The 19,928-nt window shown below is 31.0% G+C and overlaps 3 protein-coding genes across 14 annotated transcripts in view; all 3 read right to left on the bottom strand.

The window, feature by feature from the left end:
• Positions 1-3,834: 3,834 nt before the first annotated feature.
• LOC143896792 (uncharacterized) lies at positions 3,835-5,712 on the bottom strand. The gene is made up of 3 exons (XM_077404827.1): positions 4,646-5,712; positions 4,347-4,562; positions 3,835-4,191 (listed from the first exon to the last, which is right to left on the bottom strand). The coding sequence occupies exons 1-3, from the start codon at positions 4,768-4,770 to the stop codon at positions 3,948-3,950; spliced, it is 585 nt and encodes a 194-aa protein (XP_077260953.1). The 5' UTR covers positions 4,771-5,712; the 3' UTR covers positions 3,835-3,947.
• A 1,511-nt stretch (positions 5,713-7,223) lies between these two features.
• Dctn6-p27 (dynactin subunit 6) lies at positions 7,224-8,943 on the bottom strand. Its single transcript, XM_077404826.1, has 5 exons — positions 8,579-8,943; positions 8,012-8,182; positions 7,810-7,937; positions 7,466-7,608; positions 7,224-7,385 (listed from the first exon to the last, which is right to left on the bottom strand). Exons 1-5 carry the CDS (start codon positions 8,626-8,628, stop codon positions 7,287-7,289), a joined length of 591 nt encoding a protein of 196 aa, XP_077260952.1. The 5' UTR covers positions 8,629-8,943; the 3' UTR covers positions 7,224-7,286.
• Positions 8,944-13,094: 4,151 nt separating this feature from the next.
• Positions 13,095-19,928, bottom strand: part of Hr3 (nuclear hormone receptor 3 ROR-beta) — a 108,027-nt gene continuing 101,193 nt past the window's right edge. For 11 of the 12 annotated variants that reach the window (XM_077404824.1, XM_077404813.1, XM_077404815.1 and 8 more), the window contains 2 exons: positions 19,306-19,650; positions 13,095-14,953 (listed from right to left, as the gene is read on the bottom strand). In XM_077404824.1, the coding sequence (XP_077260950.1) occupies positions 19,391-19,650 (260 nt within the window). In that variant the 3' untranslated portion in view covers positions 13,095-14,953; positions 19,306-19,390. Of the gene's footprint in view, positions 19,651-19,928 lie in introns of all 12 variants that reach the window. The other variant, XM_077404814.1, reaches the window with a different exon arrangement.

Genomic DNA, 19,928 nt, shown 5'->3' with positions numbered 1-19,928 from the left:
ACTCTTTTGCCATTTAAAGACACTTAAAGTCGGTGTCCGGTCAATTTTTTGTTAATAAAATTAATACGTAACACAACAGAGCTTTTGTAAATGGTTCAATCGTTATATTCATTTAACGTTTAAGACTATATAATGTTCGTTTTAAATAAATGTTTATTGTGGGATAACATTTATATAAATTTTGAAATTCTACGTTTTTTCAAAAATCTTCTAAGTATACGACAAAAACTTGAAACGCCGTCCAAAGATTTATGATTAATGTATTTCAAGCGAATAAATTCCTTATGAAAATATATCTAAAATTGACTATTTTATTATATAGTTTTTCACATTTCGATACAAAACATATTATTTTCTTGTATAAACTCAAATATAAAGGAGGGTTGATGATCACTGGCGCGCTTCGCTAAGCTGACGGAAGCGGCAAATGGTTCGCAACCAACCCCCTCGACGAGACGCTAATTCATATTCATAGATGTAGCGTTTAGCATTACGCCGTTAAATTCCTCGGAGAGTTGGTTAAGAGACAGAGTGGCTAATATTTCTATTCGTATTTCCGCTCGTTGAGAAAGTGGCGAGGGTTCCTTTCTTTTGATGAATCGATTATTCGTATTAACTTTTTGTTAATAACAGGAAATTGAGGAGAACTCATGAAAATTAGTGATAAATGTCAACGTTTTCAGTCCGTTATATTAATATTAATAACAATATTTATTAATTTTGAGAATTAATTAAGAATGAACTATTATAATGCAATAAAATAAACGTATAATACAGGAAACACATTTCGCGTTATATGAAACTCAGTTTACATAATTCAAAAGTATATAAATTGGTTATTATAAAAGAAATTATAAATATTTCTCTTTAATGTTACAACGATAAAATATTTTTTTAATTTATCTGAAAACAGTACAGAAAAAGATTTTTAATAGAATTTCTTCATTATGTAACTTAAAGTAAAAAAAGCTTCTCGGGATAGATTGATGTTCAATTGCGGTCAGAGTTATCCAAAAGTAGATTTCAACGAAATTTTTTTTTTTAATGCAAATGCAAGATTGTATATGCAAGATCCCCAGTTTGTAGCATATTCTGCAATAACAAACGTTGCTGGACTGTGCTATTTTGGTTTGATTAACGTAAACTGAAATATATAACCGAGAAGGTATAATGGAAATAGAATTTTGGTTTAGAAATAAAAGATTTAAAATTTACAGATTTAATCTTAAAGTAATTATTTAACTACTTTAAAATTTTAATATTTTTAATTCCATTAAAAACAAAATTCTTGCTGGCTCGATTGCCAAGTCCGCGTTGACAGTAATACACAGCGTCACTCTAGCTTGACATAATTGTGGAGTATAAGGCGTTAAAAAACTAAATTAGCAACGTTTTTAAATTTAAAATAATCGTCGTTAATGTTAAAATATAGTGTCAAGATATCGAAGACTCCCAATTTGTTATAATTTAATATGTGAAAGAAAAAATTTTTGTATTTTAATTCAGTAGCGGTCAGCTTGTTTTCGTCCTTGATTAGGCACAAATTCAATTCAATATATATGGATTATTTAGTGATTAATAAAAGGGGGGAGTTTTTGATATATTTTATAAGTCAATTACAAAGGCTATTTTATTTAAAAAAGTAAACATTTTTATTTTAATGTAATACGTTGCGAGAATTTTCATGATAAGTATATTTTCTCGTGTCTGACGTCAACAAGAGATGGCTGCAGTGAGTGAACAAAAGCCTTAAGACTAAAATGTAAAAATAAGCTTTAGCTTGTGCTATTTCGTTTGATCTAGGTCAAACATATACACGAGTCTTGTCTATGTTCTTATTTTTAACACGTTGAGTGCTATGGGATTTATTGGCGACTGACTTCATCGGTGTGGCACTCGATTTTTCTATTACATGGAAATTACCAGTGACGGACATTATCTAACTTACTAAAAATACATAAAATATGTATATAATAACATTAGTAAAACTGTAAATATAATAAACATTAAAATAATTTAAAATAATAAATGCACATTAAAGTACATTTTATACATATAAATATTTTTTAAATACATATATATATATACTACATTTTTTTTTAATATAAACTTAAATAGAGATATGACAATGTATGGTATCGAAACATTGCAAGCAAAGATATTAATTGTCGTTGCAATCTTTGTAAAATATTAATAAATTGTTCGTTTTTTTTTTCTATTATTTCCCTGTCATTTTCAACACTATTTTTAGAAATGTTTGCAAAATTTTTTAACTTTGCGTTTTATGCACTTTATATCTTCTTTCTCTTTCAGTTGGAATTATCGTGTTTTTTAAATTATAGGATTTTGATACTGACAAAAAGTCAAATGTATTGCAAATGTTTTCTAAACTCAGTAATTGTAACAGATTCATAAGATAGGTACTTTTTGAAATAAATCGCATTGTTTACGATGTCCAAATGTGAATAAACTAGTAATAAAGATTTCACTCTGGCGCATACGAAAAGATAAGCAAACTTTTTCCGACTATATTAAATTAGATTATTCTGCTTTTACACACTTTTCTTCAATTATTTTGCTTCCTCATAGAGGAAGCTTTGTGATGGTGAAAAAATTTTTTTTCGAGATTTTGATGGAAATAGGTTTAGAATGTTCTAAAATGTCGAAAAATCGTATTAGTAAAAAATGTCCGGAAGTATGTATGTATGTGTGTGTGTGTGTGTGTGTGTACGGATTTTTTGTACACGCATCTACTTCTACAATTTTTTAGATACCGGGTTGAAATTTGGCACACAAATAGAGTATCATAGAAAGTATGTCCTCCTCAAATTTTATTAAAATCCATAAAACGGTATAGATTTTATGCAGATTTTCATTTTTTTGAAAAATGTGTTTTACGATGCATCTTTCTCAATATTTGAGATAGCGATCTATTTTTAACTCTATTATATTTTTGAGTTTTTTCTACCCCTATTTCATATATAATTCATTAAAATTTGATTGATTAGATCTCGTGTTACATACATTTGAAATTTCGGAGAATTATACATACAGTTTCTAATTTATATAATAATTGAAATCGAGTTAAAATGTTCATATTTGATAGCTTCGGTTTTATCTCGAAAAATCGTATTAGTAAAAAATGTCCGGAAGTATGTATGTATGTGTGTGTGTGTGTGTGTGTGTGTGTACGGATTTTTTGTACACGCATCTACTTCTACAATTTTTTAGATACCGGGTTGAAATTTTGCACACAAATAGAGTATCATAGAAAGTATGTCCTCCTCAAATTTTTTAAAATCCATAAAACGGTATAGATTTTATGCAGATTTTCATTTTTTTGAAAAATGTGTTTTACGCTGCAGCTTTCTCAATATTTGAGATAGCGATCTATTTTTAACTCTATTATATTTTTGAGTTTTTTCTACCCCTATTTCATATATAATTCATTAAAATTTGATTGATTAGATCTCGTGTTACACACATTTGAAATTTCGGAGAATTTGTACATATATAGAAGTTTTAAAAAACAGGATCTGATCAACCAAATCTGAATCAATTATATATAAAATAGAGAGGTAGAAAAGACTGAAGAAAATAATAGAATTAGAAAAGTTGTCAATATTTTATATATAAAATATAACAAAATTAAGATAAATTTTCTAACATTATTCTTTAACAAGCGGTTAAGACCTCACGTATAGTCTCTAAGGGTTAAAGTTGATTTGCTTATCACAATCTTTAATCTCTATTTAATTAAAAAAAAATACTTTAAAAAAAAATTATAAAAATTATTTAAAAAAAAATTATATAAAATATAAACGTTTATTATTTTAAATCACATTTAACGCTTTTATTATTTTCAAAGATTACATTTTAAATATAACATTAAATTAAAATTGAAATACAATATTAAATAATATAATAACAAAAACAAATAATAAATTTCAATTCTGAAAAATGTAAACAGGGCCTGTAGTAACGGGTCCTGAACGCCCCCTATTAAATCTTCTCAATCCTCCTATCCATCTTCCTCTATATCCTCTTCCTCGCCATTCTCCTTCTCTCCAGTTTCCTCTTCTCCATCCGCCTCTTCTCCATTCACCTTCTCTCCATCCTCCTCTTCCTTTCCATTCTGTACCTCTCCAACTCCCTCTGCCTCTCAATAAGCGTGCTCTTGATGAGTAATATCTATTCCAAAAATATAAAGAGTAAAATAATGAAAAGAGGGAAGAAGAAGATTGGAAATTCAAGGAAAAATGAAAAAAAGGAAACGGTTATGGACAGGGATTATAATTGAATTTATAACCTTTTGTAGTTATACGTTATAAATTAATGTTACATACCTCCTATTCCTTTCCTTTAGATTTTTTCCTCCTCTTCTTTTTCTTTGATTATTATTTTCCTTATCGTCTTCTTCTTCTTCTAAAATTAATTCTTTTTCAATTTCTCTCTTTCCATTCTTTTCTTCTTCTCTTCTCTGCTTTGGTTCGGTTTCTCTTTTCCGTTCTCGTTCCATTTCTCTTTCTTTTTCTTGCTCTTTCCGATTTTTTTCAAGTCTCCTAAGTATTAGAGAATTGACATAATGTTCTAAGATTGTTTCTTTAATAGTGACAATCTAAAAATAAAGGAAAAGAGTACAAACCTTTCTTTATTTATTTCCTTGTTTATTTCTTTTTCCCTCGTCTTTTTTGGTTCTTCTTTCTTCTTCTTCTTATTTATTTTCTGCAATTCCATTATATTCTCCTCTTTATCGTTTTGAATCGACATATTTGTTCTACGAATTTGATCTGTGAAACAAGCATCTATTGATTGTCAATTTAAAAAAAAGACTAAATAAGTTGCTTGTTTCACAGATTATATTTGCTTTTCAAATACGGGTACTTATAAAAAAACGTAATATATATATTTTGATATACATATATATATATTTCTCACGATACCTAACAAATGGATGACATGGCTGATCTCATGAATGTAAGGGAGGAATATAGAAAAAGTAAGTGAAAATTAATTACTAGAGATAACGATCAATTTTTAATTTTATTATATTTTTCAGTTTTTTCAACCCCTATTTCATATATAATTTATTAAAATTGATTGATTAGATCTCGTGTTACACACATTTGAATTTTCTGAGAATTCGTACATATATAGAAGCTTTATAATAAAACTGGATCTGATCAACCAAATTTTAATGAATTATAAATATTTATAGGGAATAAAAAAAGTGTGCAAGTAGAAACTTGCACATTGCTTCCTCATAGTTATTAATTGTGCAAGTTGAAACTTGCACATTGCTTCCTCATAGTTATTAAGTGTGCAAGTTGTTAATAATAATACTGCTGTCTTTAAACTTTAGTTTAATATACGTAAACAGCGTCTTTAGATTCTGCTTTATTGGTATCATGCTGAGCAGCGTGAGTAATAAGAATTTCTTATTATTAATTGCTCTTCCTTCCCCTCTTATAGAAAAATAAAGTGTGCAAGTAGAAACTTGCACATTGCTTCCTCATAGTTATTAAGTGTGCAAGTTGAAACTTGCACATTGCTTCCTCATAGTTATTAAGTGTGCAAGTTGAAACTTGGACATTGCTTCCTTAGAGTTATTAAGTGTGCAAGTTGAAACTTGGACATTGCTTCCTTAGAGTTATTAAGTGTGCAAGTTGAAACTTGGACATTGCTTCCTTAGAGTTATTAAGTGTGCAAGTTGAAACTTGGACATTGCTTCCTTAGAGTTATTAAGTGTGCAAGTTGAAACTTGGACATTGCTTCCTTAGAGTTATTAAGTGTGCAAGTTGAAACTTGGACATTGCTTCCTTAGAGTTATTAAGTGTGCAAGTTGAAACTTGCACATTGCTTTCTTAGAGTTCTTAAGTGTGCGAGTAGAAATCTGCATATTGGTTCAGTTTTTAAGTGGGCAAGTATATTGCTTCCTCATAGAGGAAGCTTTGTAATGGTGAAAAAATTTTTTTTCGAGATTTTGATGGAAATAGGTTTAGAATGTTCTAAAATGTCGAAAAATCATACTAGTAAAAAATGTCCGGAAGTATGTATGTATGTGTGTGTGTGTGTACGGATTTTTGTACACACATCTACTTCTACAATTTTTTAGATACCAGTTTGAATTTTTGCACACAAATAGAGTATCATAGAAAGTATGTCCTCCTCAAATTTTATTGAAATCGGTCTACCGGTATAGATTTTATGCAGATTTTCCTTTTTTTGAAAAATGTGTTTTACGCTGCCGCTTTCTCAATATTTGAGATAGCGATTTATTTTTAATTTTATTATATTTTCCAGTCTTTTCTACCCCTATTTCATATATAATTGGTTAAAATTTGATTGATCAGATCTCGTATTACACACATTTGAAATTTCGAAGAATTCGTACATACATAGAAGCTTTATAAAACTTGATCTGATCAATCAAATTTTAACCAATTATATATGAAATAGGGGTAGAAAAGACTGGAAAATATAATAAAATTAAAAATAAATCGCTATCTCAAATATTGAGAAAGCGGCAGCGTAAAACACATTTTTCAAAAAATTTGCTAACAAAGCTTCCTCTATGAGGAAGCCAAAACAAATAAATACCGATAATTATACCTCGAATAAAATAAAAACTTGCACACTTAGGAACTATGAGGAAGCAATGTGCAAGTTTCTACTTGCACAATTAAAAACTACGAGGAAACAATGTGCAAGTTTCTACTTGTTATTGCATTATTATGCACAAAAATACGTGAATGTGGATGTGTATAATATGCGAATAAATTTGCAATGCATTGAACTTAAGTTCGTGGATTCGCTAAGCCCAATTGACTGTGTGAATCAGTTATCCCTGCGGAAACAAATGTAAAAAAAATTTATGGCATTAATTATATTAGTGCTATCTTTAATGAAAAATTTGAAGTGGTATTTTCGGTTTATCGATCTTCTCTATTTATCCTTTATTTCCATTTTTATTTTAAAAATAAATCAGCAATTTTTAAAAATAATTAATCATATAATATGCATCTGCACTGCATATACAATTAATTATAATAATATTACAATAATTTAATAATAACTTTCTCTAAAATTCATTAAAATGTTTATACATCATGCTCACAATATAATACAAAAAAAATGTATTATATATGTAATAAAAATAAATATACATATTTGTTTGCTGAATTGCAAGCATAAGGTTTTTTCAATAAATATAATTCGTATAATTAGTGTAAAAATTAAACATATCTTATTTTTATCATTATAAAGATTGTGGGTATATATATTATTCACACAGGTCCTCCAGGTTTTGACTTTACATTCGATTTGCGAAAGTGGTGATAATTCGGGAGTACTTTCAGCAGAAAGTCCAACTGTCCAATTTGGGGCTGAAATACAATAAAGTAGGAAAACCATATTTGGGCTCATGAAACAAAAGAATAAAAATAGTGTGATATATAACAATTACATATGGCTTGTCGTTCATTTCTCTACGTTGACACTGGCTGCCGTACACTATTGTATTTTCTGGTACTACTTCTCGCTCCGTCAAAGAGCATGCAGCTCCAATAACGCATCCATTGGTTAGTTCAATTTCTCGACTAACTTGTGCTTTTGGAAAAATAATATTTATATATAATAAGTTAATTATAAACGGACTTATATATAATTAATTGATAGTAAGACATTGTATAATTCTTAAAGATCCTTATCTTCTAGTCTGACGTAAAATAAGTCCTACTCGTACGATTTAATACTACAATCACAATATTTGTTTGCATACATTGCTAAAAGCAACTGCTACATATGTACCTTTTGCTTCTAAGATGTTGTTATCGCCAACTTTATATGATTCACAAACACAGTCAGTCTCAAATACATTATAGTTCCCTATAATTTGCACTGGTACTGTTGCAGGTTCCGGAGCATCGGATGGCAACCTATGGTAGCGTTAAATTAATAAATTAGTATGCCACTGCATATATTGCAAAAGATGCAAGTATATTGAACTTGCCTGTTGGCTATAGTTGCCATTTCCTCGACAATATTGCCTTCTCCTATAATGATCGGACCAGCCTCCGCTAGAATACATGCTCTAGGGTGGATTATAGTTTTCGCACCAATGGAAATGTCCCCTTTTAGAATGCTCTCTTCGCACACTACTGCGCCAGGTGCGATTTTTAAGCTATGCAAACAGCGTTATAAATGTATCATACAATTTACTTAGAAAGATATCACTGGTATCTAATAACTAGCGTTCTTTATTCTCTCTCTCTCTCTCTCTCTCTCTCTCTCTCTCTCTCTCTCATTAATTATCATGACTTAAGACTTAAGGCATTCATGTGGTGCTTATGTTAAAAGATGTTGAATTTCATCTTATTGAATATAACTATATTATGTGCGTGTTTATACATTATATTGTTGTTGTGAATATGTGCAATCAGGGGTTAGGGACTGACCTAACCTCAAAATATCAGAAATTTGGTATTATAATGATAAAGCAATCTTTATTAATACTACTATTGTGCAGAAAAGACACTGGCGTGTCTCTTGCTTTTATATAATCATTATTTAAACTTACTTGACGCGGCGATAAGCCGAAGAATTGCTAGAATTCATTTTCCCGTCCATTTAATCGATGACAGTTCCTTACTCACTACAGATGACTACAGATGCAAGCATTTGCAAGCGTATACGCCAACTACGCCAAGTCGGCCCAAGTGTATACGCCTGGCCAAGTCGACTTATCGAAGAGTTCGCCATTTTCTCTCGATAGTATCGTGCAAGAAAATTTAAATTCCTCAAATACTCTGCTGAAAGAGACGTATGTATATGTACTATTTAAAGAATTCTTGAATAAAATTGTTTATGCAAACAAAATCAAATGCTGAATTAATAAAAGTAAGATATACAAAAATAATGTTAAAATATTAATTAATATTTTTGTGTTTTGCTTAGAAAATAAAAATTTGACAATACAAGTTAATTAAATTTATGTGGAATTATTTAAAAAAATATCATTGTTCTTAAATTAAAAAATAATTGCTATTCTTAAATTATTATCAGAATAGAATTATAAAATTTTAGATAAATGTTTACATTGATATTAATTATTAAGATCAAATAAAAATTATTTTTTATATATTTTTTTAAATATGTTAAACAAAAAATTTTAAGCATTTTTAGTTTTCCTCTATAAATTATGTATATAATTAAAGGTAATAAATAAATTTTCAAAAATCGTCATAAATCCTACACATTTACTATAAATGTTAAACACAAGAAAAGCAGTTATTGAATTTTATGATAAAAGTAATCTCTAAAGTCTGTCTATTTATTAGTATAATATAAAAAAATAAAGAAAGTACTTAAGCGCAATATTATTATGCTATTATAATTTTTCATTAGAAATAAATTTCAAATATTTATAAGATTAAGTATATGACTTTTTAATACGTTAATCATTTTTTGTTAAAATCTTGATTTATATATTTATTAAGATGTACATGTGAGTAAAATAATTTAATGTTATATAATATAATAAAAATTAAAGGACCCCTACAATGAGAACTCTCTATAATGTGCAAATATTTTCTGTATTCATTTAAGCTATTTCAGGGATTATACGAGAGAAAAGGGAAAATCTCGCGATTGTGATTGCGCAACAAAAAGGATAATGTATTCACACATGAGAAACACATGAATACCTTTTTTTAGATATTTAACATAACTCTATATATTATCCGTCAACTTTTATATATATATTTATTATATATATTTTTTTATATATTATATATTATAAAATTTAACTCCAAATTGCGATAATAATAACGTCTAATTGCAACGTGCGTGCGGGTGTATGTGTTGCGCCTTTATTGTACGCGTATGCGTGTGTAAATTTGTATGGATATATTTGTGTATATATGTATGTATGTATGCGTGTATGTGCGTGTTTGTGTTTATGTGCATGTGTGTATGTGTTCTGTGGGTGTATATGCGTGTATGCGTGTTGCTCTCGAGTAAAGGGGATAGAGATGTGAGCGAAGAAGGGTCGTAGATGGTAATATGCATCTTGCACTCGCGCGTAACGTGTGACTGTGTATCGTGTTCGATCTACAATTAAACGAATCCTACGCACTTACTCGTTAATCGGCAGAATAATATGCATTCTCTTAATTTCTCGCTATAACTATATGCAACCGTCCAAAAGCGTGTCAGTCGGCGCACCGTGACGGATTCGCCATCGCTCTCGTCGATCCTCTCTCGATTGCGAATCTACGATTCTCTCGGATACATATTAAGATACTTTTGTCTGCACACCGTTGCGTAAACGAGCACGTTCTAATCTCGTGATGAATGATAAAAGAATAATTAGCCTTTTCCACTAATTTCGTCAATGGTAACGAGATTGATTCATTAAAAACATTTACGATTAAATTTTGTGCTGTTTGATATATAGAAAATCGTATTATTTTTTAGAAGAAACAAGATAAGATTTTAAGAAACAAGACAAGTGAACATAATATAAATATGTCGCAATTAAGAAAATAAGCTCAATATTTGAAAAAGCAATTTATGTCCTGGCTTTCAGAAAGAAATATTATCGTTAATTTATTAAACATCTTAAAAAAATATATGAAGTAACTAAAGCTGCCCCTCTTGTGATGCCTAGATGGCTTTATTTTCAATAAAAAATTTAGAAAAATAGACTTATTATTCTTTCGTACTATTTTTCAATGTTATAATGTAATTATATTTAGCAATTATGTAAAAAATGCAAATATACGTTTATTTGACTGTAAACAGAAATATGTTAGAATGAAATTGACCTAGCATATGCATCCGAAAGTTATTTCTCACTTATCTACTTGTGATCTTATCATATAATTAGGGTTGCGCAATTCTGATTTCATCTTATTCTAAAATTATTTTAAAATAACGTTTTGTTCTTTGTAACAAATAAATATTTTTGAAGAGAATAAAAAATCAATTATGTTCGCTCATATCAATTAAAAGTTATATGATAAATCATATCATCAAATCTAAAGTAACATAAATATCAGTATTTCAGTCAGTTAGAAAGCTAAAGCAAGCTTGTTGGTTCATTCTTCGCTGCCTTGGCAATGACTAAGAATTTTTTTTAGATAATCCAATTAAAAAATGCAAGAAGCAAATATATGTATAACAAACATTCAACGATTAAAATATTCAAAAGGCTCGAGAATCTAAGAGTTAAACTGATTTGGAAATGAGATAGACTCAAAAATGAAAAGAGCAGACACTCGAAATTCTGAAATTTGAAAAACGTGAGATACTTTTCAAGTATCAAGAAGTTAGATCTTATTTTTAAAATTAGTACTCTCCAATCTTTTACGAAGTTTAACAAATGCAGCATTGACATTCTATTGAGTTAATATATCATATTGATGAGCCATTCTAATGTCATATTATATCATATTAAATACTTGTATGTAAAATTTGTTTTGTCATTAACGAATAAACAATAATCCATTTGACAATTATGAAGTCATTGTAAAAATTGTAAGTTGTCATTTAAATTGATTGAATTGTCTCAACGCGAGGAATTAATATATATATATATACACTTTTGTTATCCAATATCAAAAAGATAAAAATACATAAATACGCAATAAAAATTGAACTATATATATGTATATACATGTAAGGCTAACAACAATACATTCTTAACACTTTCGCGACCACTAATATATATTCAACTGTAGATTAATACAACTTTAATATCGATACATTTAACTCATTAAAAGTCGCAATTATATTTATATTATGCTCTTTTACGTAAGATCATGTTATTAATATTATTAAATGTAAAGTGATGCTCTTTCTTTAGCATTATTTCATTATCATTAATAGTTTTATTATAAGCTTTTGATATAAGGATAATAATGAGTTAAATATATAATATTTCTGTTGGAGACCCTAAACAGTATAAATTATTTTACTTACGTAATGATATATAATTAAAGGGGCCGACATACAGTACAAAGAGGGATGTTGCATAAATGGTAATATAATGTATAATCATATATAATGAAAATAAATGTGTCCGAAATCTACGTGTGTGGAAATTAGATTTTATTCATTTATATTAAACTTTATAAATACAAACAAATAATAATAATAGAGCGTTATAAAATTTCTATAACGTCTGGTAATTAAAAACGGTCTGTCAGACCCCGCTTATATACCGTTTAGGGTTTACATAAGTAGCTGCAATATTTATAGTTCATCTTAAAGAAATTCATTATAGAACGAGACAAACGGTATTCGCACGTCATCACTATAAATAACCTTTAATTAAAATATGCTGTAATTACATACATCACACATTATTATCCATCCGTACGTCTTCTTAAAGAATTTAATATTGCGTTACGCACAACGAGAGAGTTAAAGATATTTATAATAAAAGTACAATGTGACGCGTACCAATACTTTTATTATTTCAGCCTGCTCCTTAACGACGTAATGTTATTTATAGCAATAAAGCGATGGCGTACGAATACCCCTCTTTTTATTCCAGCCTGCCACTCAGCAACATAATTTTATACTTAGTAACAACGCGAAGGCGTACGAATACTTTTTTTTAATCGGCCCGGTACCGAACGACGACGGCGTAATTTTCAGCTAAAAATATGCGGGCGGTCGCGAAAGTGTCGACGAGCAAACGGCGAGCCGTTACTTAAATCCATCTCGATCTTCATCATATCTTCGATCAACGATCGACGACAGCGAGGAAAGCCGGTGACGGTGCGTGTGTGTATATATATATATATATATATATATATATATATATATGTAAATGCCTCGTGAGGGTGTCTCAGCGCGCGACAACGGGCTATTGTGTCATTTTTTTCTCTTTTTTCTTTCTTTATCCATAAGAAGTACGGGTTTACGTATAAAGAGACGCGTCATACAAGTGCCGTATAGTACCAAAAACGTTTTTTAATGCGCCCACATAATGGCGGTCGGTTAGCTCTATCTACGTCTGCATCCGTGAAAGTCGCATCCGCGCATATCGATTCGTATAACGTTTTTTTTCTCTTTCTCTCTCTCTCTCTCTCTCTCTCTCTCGCTCTCTCACTATCATTCTCTCTTTCTTTCTCTCTTTCACTTCCTTTCCTTTTTTCCTCTGTCTGTCTGTCTCTGCGTGTATATGTTGTATATAAGAATGTATGTGTGTACGTATATGCATGTATGTATATGTATATGGATTCGTGAGCGTGTTACGTGTCACCGTGAGATCCGGCCGGGTTGGTCCGGGGACGAGATCACTCTTTATAATCGCTCATTATTCTTATCAATCGCGAGGACTGTCGAATCTCGGTAGTTCCGCCGAAATATACTCTCATATATATATATATATATATAGTGTTTATATATAATTATTTATATATTTATATATTTATATATATATTTATTTATTTATAGATGTATTTAAGCTATAAAGTAGCTCAGAACTATATTCGAATCTCGAATCACTACTCGAACTCGCGGCGGCGACAGAACGCGCAACCGCAGCCGATGTTTTTGAGTTTTTAACTAATTGCACGTAAAAGGGTACGTTTAATCGCCGAATATTCTAAGTTGAAAGAAATTGTTCCTATCGAATGGGTAATGTGACGCGCGTTGATATGACAACGTGATTGAAAGAGTAATTTTGTCGTATCTTTAAATAGAAGATGCTGTACTTGCTGCGTATATGTCCTTACTCGATCAACATTTGTGTTCGAACATTTAGCGAATAAATATATCGGTCCTTTACAGACTGCACGAGCAGAGAAAAAAGGCTCCAATTGTTTCACAATTCGTACATGTCAATCGTACGATAATGACAATCAATATATCATGCTTTTATAAGTTCTACAAATTCTGTTATTTTCTTGTTTCGATTTTCAGCCCCTAATTGGCTTTAAACTTTTTATATCCTTCTCTTTTTATATCTGTCCCTAAGTTTCTCCCTTTCCTAACTTTTAACAGTCTTCATCGAACTTCTTAATTCCCTATAAGCGTTTGTCTATCCCGTATCATCATCACATATTTTTATCACTAATAATTACGTCATTAACAATCGGTACACAGGTGCGGTAATTAACAGGGGCAAGATAAAAATAGAAATGGGAAAGAGATGATCGAGTGAAAGCTTGCGGAGAAAAACTGTAATGGGAACAGAGACGTCCACGTCGTCGTCATTATATCGCGCTTAATTACACCTAAACTCCGGCGCGGTTTCACGGTTCCTCGTCCTCTGCAATAAAGCTCTACACCCTTCGTCGATGCTATTCGGATTCGCCCGCCTGTTCACTCTCATGTTCGACGGTGCGATAATATCGGTCTGTCTATGTCTCGCACGTGCGGCCCAACCGAGATTCACTTTTCGCGGAAACATCGCGGTCCTCGATTATTCGCGGATCCACCCTCGGACCGTCCCGGCGGGGACTCGGGTTAATCACCGTTCTCCTCTGCCCCTCTCCACCCCGTCCACTATTTCTTTTTTTAGTTAATACAATATATACTTTATGTATGTGTGTGTATCGTAACAACCGATATCTCTCTCCGATCAGCACTCACACTCGTCGTTTCTCGCTCACACACACGCACTTGCCTCACGCTCTCACTCGCACCCTTTTCGCACGCGTTCGCGATTTTTTTCTCTCGGTCTATATAATATAATCTTATAACGACACGCGTATGTGTATACACCTCTGCTTCCCCAAGACGTATCGTTCGCGCGTGTATACACATACGCATCCACACTATATATATATATATGTATATATTTATACTTTATATTTATATATATATATATTTCTTCTGTATATATACTTTATGTTGCTTTTTTATGTATACTTTATATATAACAATGTTTTTTTTATGTTTATTTAAGGCCCAATACGTTCATTACGAAGGAAATAATCTGCAACAGAAAGGAGACGAATATACGGTTAAATAACGCTTGTACCTGGTTTGCTCCCTGTCGTAAGCACCGTATGAATATAGAACTATTCAGTCGATTGTGTATAATGTACCTGACGTCGTTATCATCGTCATCGTCATTGTCGTCGTCGCCGTCGTGAAGAATGCGTTTGAGATGATCGCGGTTCACCGAACGCCAGTAGATGATCTACGCGTGATCGGACAAAGTGCTAACTTAAGTCAGCTTTGTAACTTAAGCTTTCTATCACATTTTCTTTGAAGCAGAAAAATAGAAAAAAAAAACAACGAATAGTAAATACCAAGTAATGTATGCTTATTTAACTTGTATATACATATATATATTTATATATATATATTCATTTTTTAAATGTTGGATATTATTGTATGTAATAAGAATTAAAAAATGTGCGATAAGTATAAAATAAATCGCTGATTTCATGACCATAATCGAAAACAAGTGAAACAAAATTAAAATTGAGTTTGTGGTAGATACTATTCATTTCACTAACTACTTATTTATCGTATATTAACAAACTATATAACTATACGCGTTCACTTGACAACGATAAAGAGATCCGCATATATTTGTTTTACTTTTTTAATTATCTAAAATCTACTTTGAAAGAAATACATACGTCCTAAATTTGTTACGTCATATCTCGAAAAGACAATCTCTCGTAAAATATATTTTCTAGTTTACCTCATTCCATTTAAAACTAAAAACTCTCCAGCTTGAAAATTAGATTACAAAGTTCTTCCGTTCGTATAATAAATCCTCAAAATATCTGTCAACGATTAGCGAGGCCATGTACCAGCGTTCCAGTCTCGATGTGTTTTTTCTTCTTCGCGTGATTCTATCGTATAACTTTTCCTACTTTCCTAGATTTACCTTAAGTGTGCTTAGCTTGACGTTTCCTAGGAAGAATCATCCGACTGAGGATAGGCAACCAATTATGGTTGCCTTTCAAGAGAGGCATCATTCGATATACTTTTATCTAACAATAAGACGGTCCATCGTGACATACATTTGAAAGCCTACCGGACATTTTAATTTGATTTCAACGCTTATTTGCACGATAATATCATTTTCTACTATATGACATAGCGAATAATGTAATTCAACACAATTTTATTATACAAGCAAAAAATACAAAACGTCCCAAAAAGATATCACAATCGCAAGATTTATTGGAAAAATCATAAATACAAATGTTTTTTTTAATTAAATTTAATGTTGTCTTTAATTAAATTTCCCTTATGATAAAGTATGTACTGTAAATTATATACAAAATAAGCTATTTTTATCCATCTCATAAGTTCATAAAAGTTAATTTTAATAAAAAGAAAGAAATAATTTTGATATTAATTATAAATTAACTACCGCAATTAAGTTTCGCAGATAAATCGCAAGAAACTTAAATAAAAAGATCAAAGAATCTTGTCATATCGATATATACCTCTTTGGAACATCCTGCAGCTTGAAATCCAATCATTGGTAACAAAATGTCCACTCTCGTTGACATTAAAAAACAAACTTATCTTGCGTACCTCTTATAGTTACGCACCCTTATCGAATTATCCACTACGATTTTCCGATTCAACCGTGTTAATTGTAATACTTTGTAATTACGAACGAAAAATATCTTAAAATATATATAAACGCATACAAAGTTTAACATAACGTAATTAAAATTGAGGCAAAGTCTAACGTTTAACAAATAAGTTAGTATGTATTACGGTCAATAAAACGCTATCCGGTAGGCTGATCGGTTGGAATTCAAGCCACCTGGTTTGAAGTAACCGCGGATGAAAGGGATTGTGGAGAATGAATCAGATTTTTTCGGATTAAAAGTTTGTATTTCCGTGAAAGTATAATAAATGGAATAACATTTCCTTAGCGTTCAGAAGAGATGGAGAAGATTGATACAGAATTAGTAAAATTAAGGTTTTTACAAACAATCTTTAAACTCTGATTCAGTTTCAATCATATTCATCCGTCGTTAATATACTTTGATTTCTCGTTCAAGACGTCCAGGCAATATTGTTTAGGATCTAACATTTGTAGAAGAGATTTGATTTAAAGAAAATTGCTGTACTATATATTATAAACACTATAAATTGCAAAAATGTCAATCAGCTGATAAGTCATATTTTTATCACTTTTTGAAGGATCGAAGAGTCGAGGACGTTTCAGAAGGAGAAACAGGGTCGATCTGATTTCGTATCAGATTTTTGGTAACCGTATAAGCATATTTACAAATTATTTTCTAATTCATCAGTTTGAACCCTTTTAACGGCAGTATTGAGTTTATCTCGTTTACGGTTTTCAACTCAGTATGCTATATAAGCAGTAATCAAATTATTCGAATTATCGTTAAACTAATAGATAATAAGTGATAATCACTTGTATTGTACAAAATAATGTTTATGAATTTTGTGATCAATTTTTACACTTTCTTCATAAAATACAAGTAACGGTAGATTTAACCAAGGATCTTTAATATTTCCTTTCAAATATAATAAAATATAAAATAGATATAATTTACCGATTAAAGGGTTAAAACTTGCATATTACGTATTGTTTATTATGTCATATGCATCCCACGAGTTAAAATATTGTAAAAAAATTCGTACGCGCGGACAATCGGGAGTTCGTTCACCTTTGTTATTTTCTTAAAGATTCATTCTTTTTCTCTTCCTTGCAATTTGAACAATAAGAAAGATATTATATACAATATAGCGCAATAAATATAGCGCGATGTAAGACTCCCGAATGTTTAATATACTGGTACCCGGACAAGCGATTTTGTAAAAAACGATGTCAGGCAACTATTTATGTTTGCAATGAAAAGTATACTGATAGCTCGAAATTTTACCCTTTTGTTTGCGTGCATATGACAATGCATTATAAAAATAAATATTTTATGTATTACCTATTAATTTAGTAAAAAATTAGAAATGCTAACTTTTTTATTTAAAAAGCATCTAGATACTTTCATACCTTTCTTATAATACGTCTCGTATGTAATATTAACTTTTAACAAAATAATGCCGATTTAAAAATCATATTGTTGTCATATAAAATGATATATTTTTATTTATTTTACATCCCCCTATTAAGATTTACAAATCCTGCAACAAGTATATATTATATAATAATTAAATAAATAAAATATAAAATAAATACAGAAAATTTCCCATCGTCGCGCATTTTTTTCGTGTTGGAATTATACGTAACCTTCTTCTCGATACATGCGTGTGATGGCTCTTATTTGCTTTTTATTCGTATCAGTGATTATATTATTAAGAATTTTTCAAATACAAGCCCGCTTGTATTTTAATCGTTAATACGATTTTATTCAAACTTAATTTTAAATAAAATAAAAGTCTGATAAAAGACGTATACATATTTTTTTCGGTATCACGAAGACTACAAAGTTATTTGTTTAGAAGTAACAAAATCATGCGATATCACTGGTCATTAAAAAATAACCAAATATTTAAAATATAAATCTATAAAAAGATATATATTTTAATCTTTATTTGGATTTTAGAACACGTCGCTTTATAAATCGTTATATTTATAAATCCTTTATTATAGTAATTTATAAATATCAACATTAATTTTACATTTCTAATCATTAACTTTAAAATTATTAAAATCTTTATTTTGTGCACTAAATTTATCACTTTTGTGCATTTTTTCAAATAAAACAACGTCAAACAATTCTAAATTATTTTAAACAGCTTTCTATTTAACCATTCTAGAGATTATAGTTTTCATTTACTTCATATATTTGACATTTGAACATGATTTATTCACCTAATATCATCTAATGTAAGAATCGTAATAATGAGCTGAAAACTGTAGAGCCACATTTAGCGCTAAATGTACCATGTGACTACGACTGCATCCTAAATCGCAGAATCCAGATAAACATTCTGACATCGTTCTTCGCTTTTCCGAGTACCTGTTTTTAATGAATCGTCTTAAAAGTAGTCGTCTTAAAAGCACGAATCTCCGATCCGAAGACTCGTGAAGCTAACATAATGTAAACGACTGCCATGATTTCGCGTTGCCTCTGTCCCGTTGTCCCCGACACACAGGCAACAACCTCTTTTCACTCGTTTCGCGACGAGACGGATTTCGCCGACACGATCGATCAGATCTGTGATTGACGACACTCGTGTTACCTCGTCTCTCGTCATCGAGATCGTTTTTCTCATCCGAGCCGGCTCGCGGATTCTTCCTAGGAAGCGTCGCCACTTCCGGTCCCCCGGTTCCACGAGAGCTCGTTGGGTATCTCTCTCTTCCGGGACGGTCGGACTCACCTTGACCGAGCAAGGTCCGGGGACGCTACTCGCGCTCCTGTCCGCTCGGCAGCGCCGGGACGACGTTCCGCGCCGCGTCGTTCGTTCAGCTATCGACACTGAAGAGTTCCTTGTGGAGGGCCGGGAACTCGAGGTGTGGCTGCGACCGTTTGAACTTCGCCAGCGCGTCCATGTGTAGCAGCGAGATCTCCCGTAGCTGCGATATTTTGGCGAGAATCGCGTCGCACACGGTCACATCGCCCTTGATCGGCGTAACGTGATTCCGATCCAGTTCCGACCTCAACGCCCTGATCACCGCCTGCGACAGCCTATTGATGTCTCCCAGGCACTTCAGTCCCGGTCGATCTGCGCAAGATACCGTAAGTCAGTCAACTACGGCATTGCTTATACAGCAAAGGCAAAAAAAGACGAGATTTCTTTTATTCTGTTAATTTCTTATAATTCAACTCGATTAACTTTACAGACCTTCCATCGGAAATATTGTTGCCAGAAAAGTCAGATGTTTCCATACATTATTAAAAAAAAAAAGAAACGCGATTTTTTCATCCTTGATATAACAAATAATGCTGATAAAATAAAGCAATGAAATATATATTTGTGTATGAAATGGATGATATATGTGT

Source organism: Temnothorax americanus, unplaced genomic scaffold, assembly GCF_048541705.1.
Source record: "Temnothorax americanus isolate GAGA-0224 unplaced genomic scaffold, ASM4854170v1 Scaffold2, whole genome shotgun sequence".
Taxonomy (NCBI): domain Eukaryota; kingdom Metazoa; phylum Arthropoda; class Insecta; order Hymenoptera; family Formicidae; genus Temnothorax; species Temnothorax americanus.
The sequence above is the reverse complement of the archived record's forward strand: the minus strand, read 5'-3'. Positions and strand labels throughout refer to the sequence as shown.

What these genes read in the sequence shown, in the direction of transcription:
- Dctn6-p27 (XM_077404826.1), bottom strand. Translation starts at nt 8,628, where the DNA reads ATGGACGGGAAAATGAATTCTAGCAATTCTTCGGCTTATCGCCGCGTC. An exon ending in TCGGCTTATCGCCGCGTCAA is followed by an intron (nt 8,183 to 8,578) that starts GTAAGTTTAAAT and finishes CTGTTTGCATAG; the next exon opens with CTTAAAAATCGCACCTGGCG. An exon ending in ATGGCAACTATAGCCAACAG is followed by an intron (nt 7,938 to 8,011) that starts GCAAGTTCAATA and finishes ACGCTACCATAG; the next exon opens with GTTGCCATCCGATGCTCCGG.
- LOC143896792 (XM_077404827.1), bottom strand. Translation starts at nt 4,770, where the DNA reads ATGTCGATTCAAAACGATAAAGAGGAGAATATAATGGAATTGCAGAAA. An exon ending in AAGGAAATAAATAAAGAAAG is followed by an intron (nt 4,563 to 4,645) that starts GTTTGTACTCTT and finishes TCTAATACTTAG; the next exon opens with GAGACTTGAAAAAAATCGGA. An exon ending in CTAAAGGAAAGGAATAGGAG is followed by an intron (nt 4,192 to 4,346) that starts GTATGTAACATT and finishes TTTTTGGAATAG; the next exon opens with ATATTACTCATCAAGAGCAC.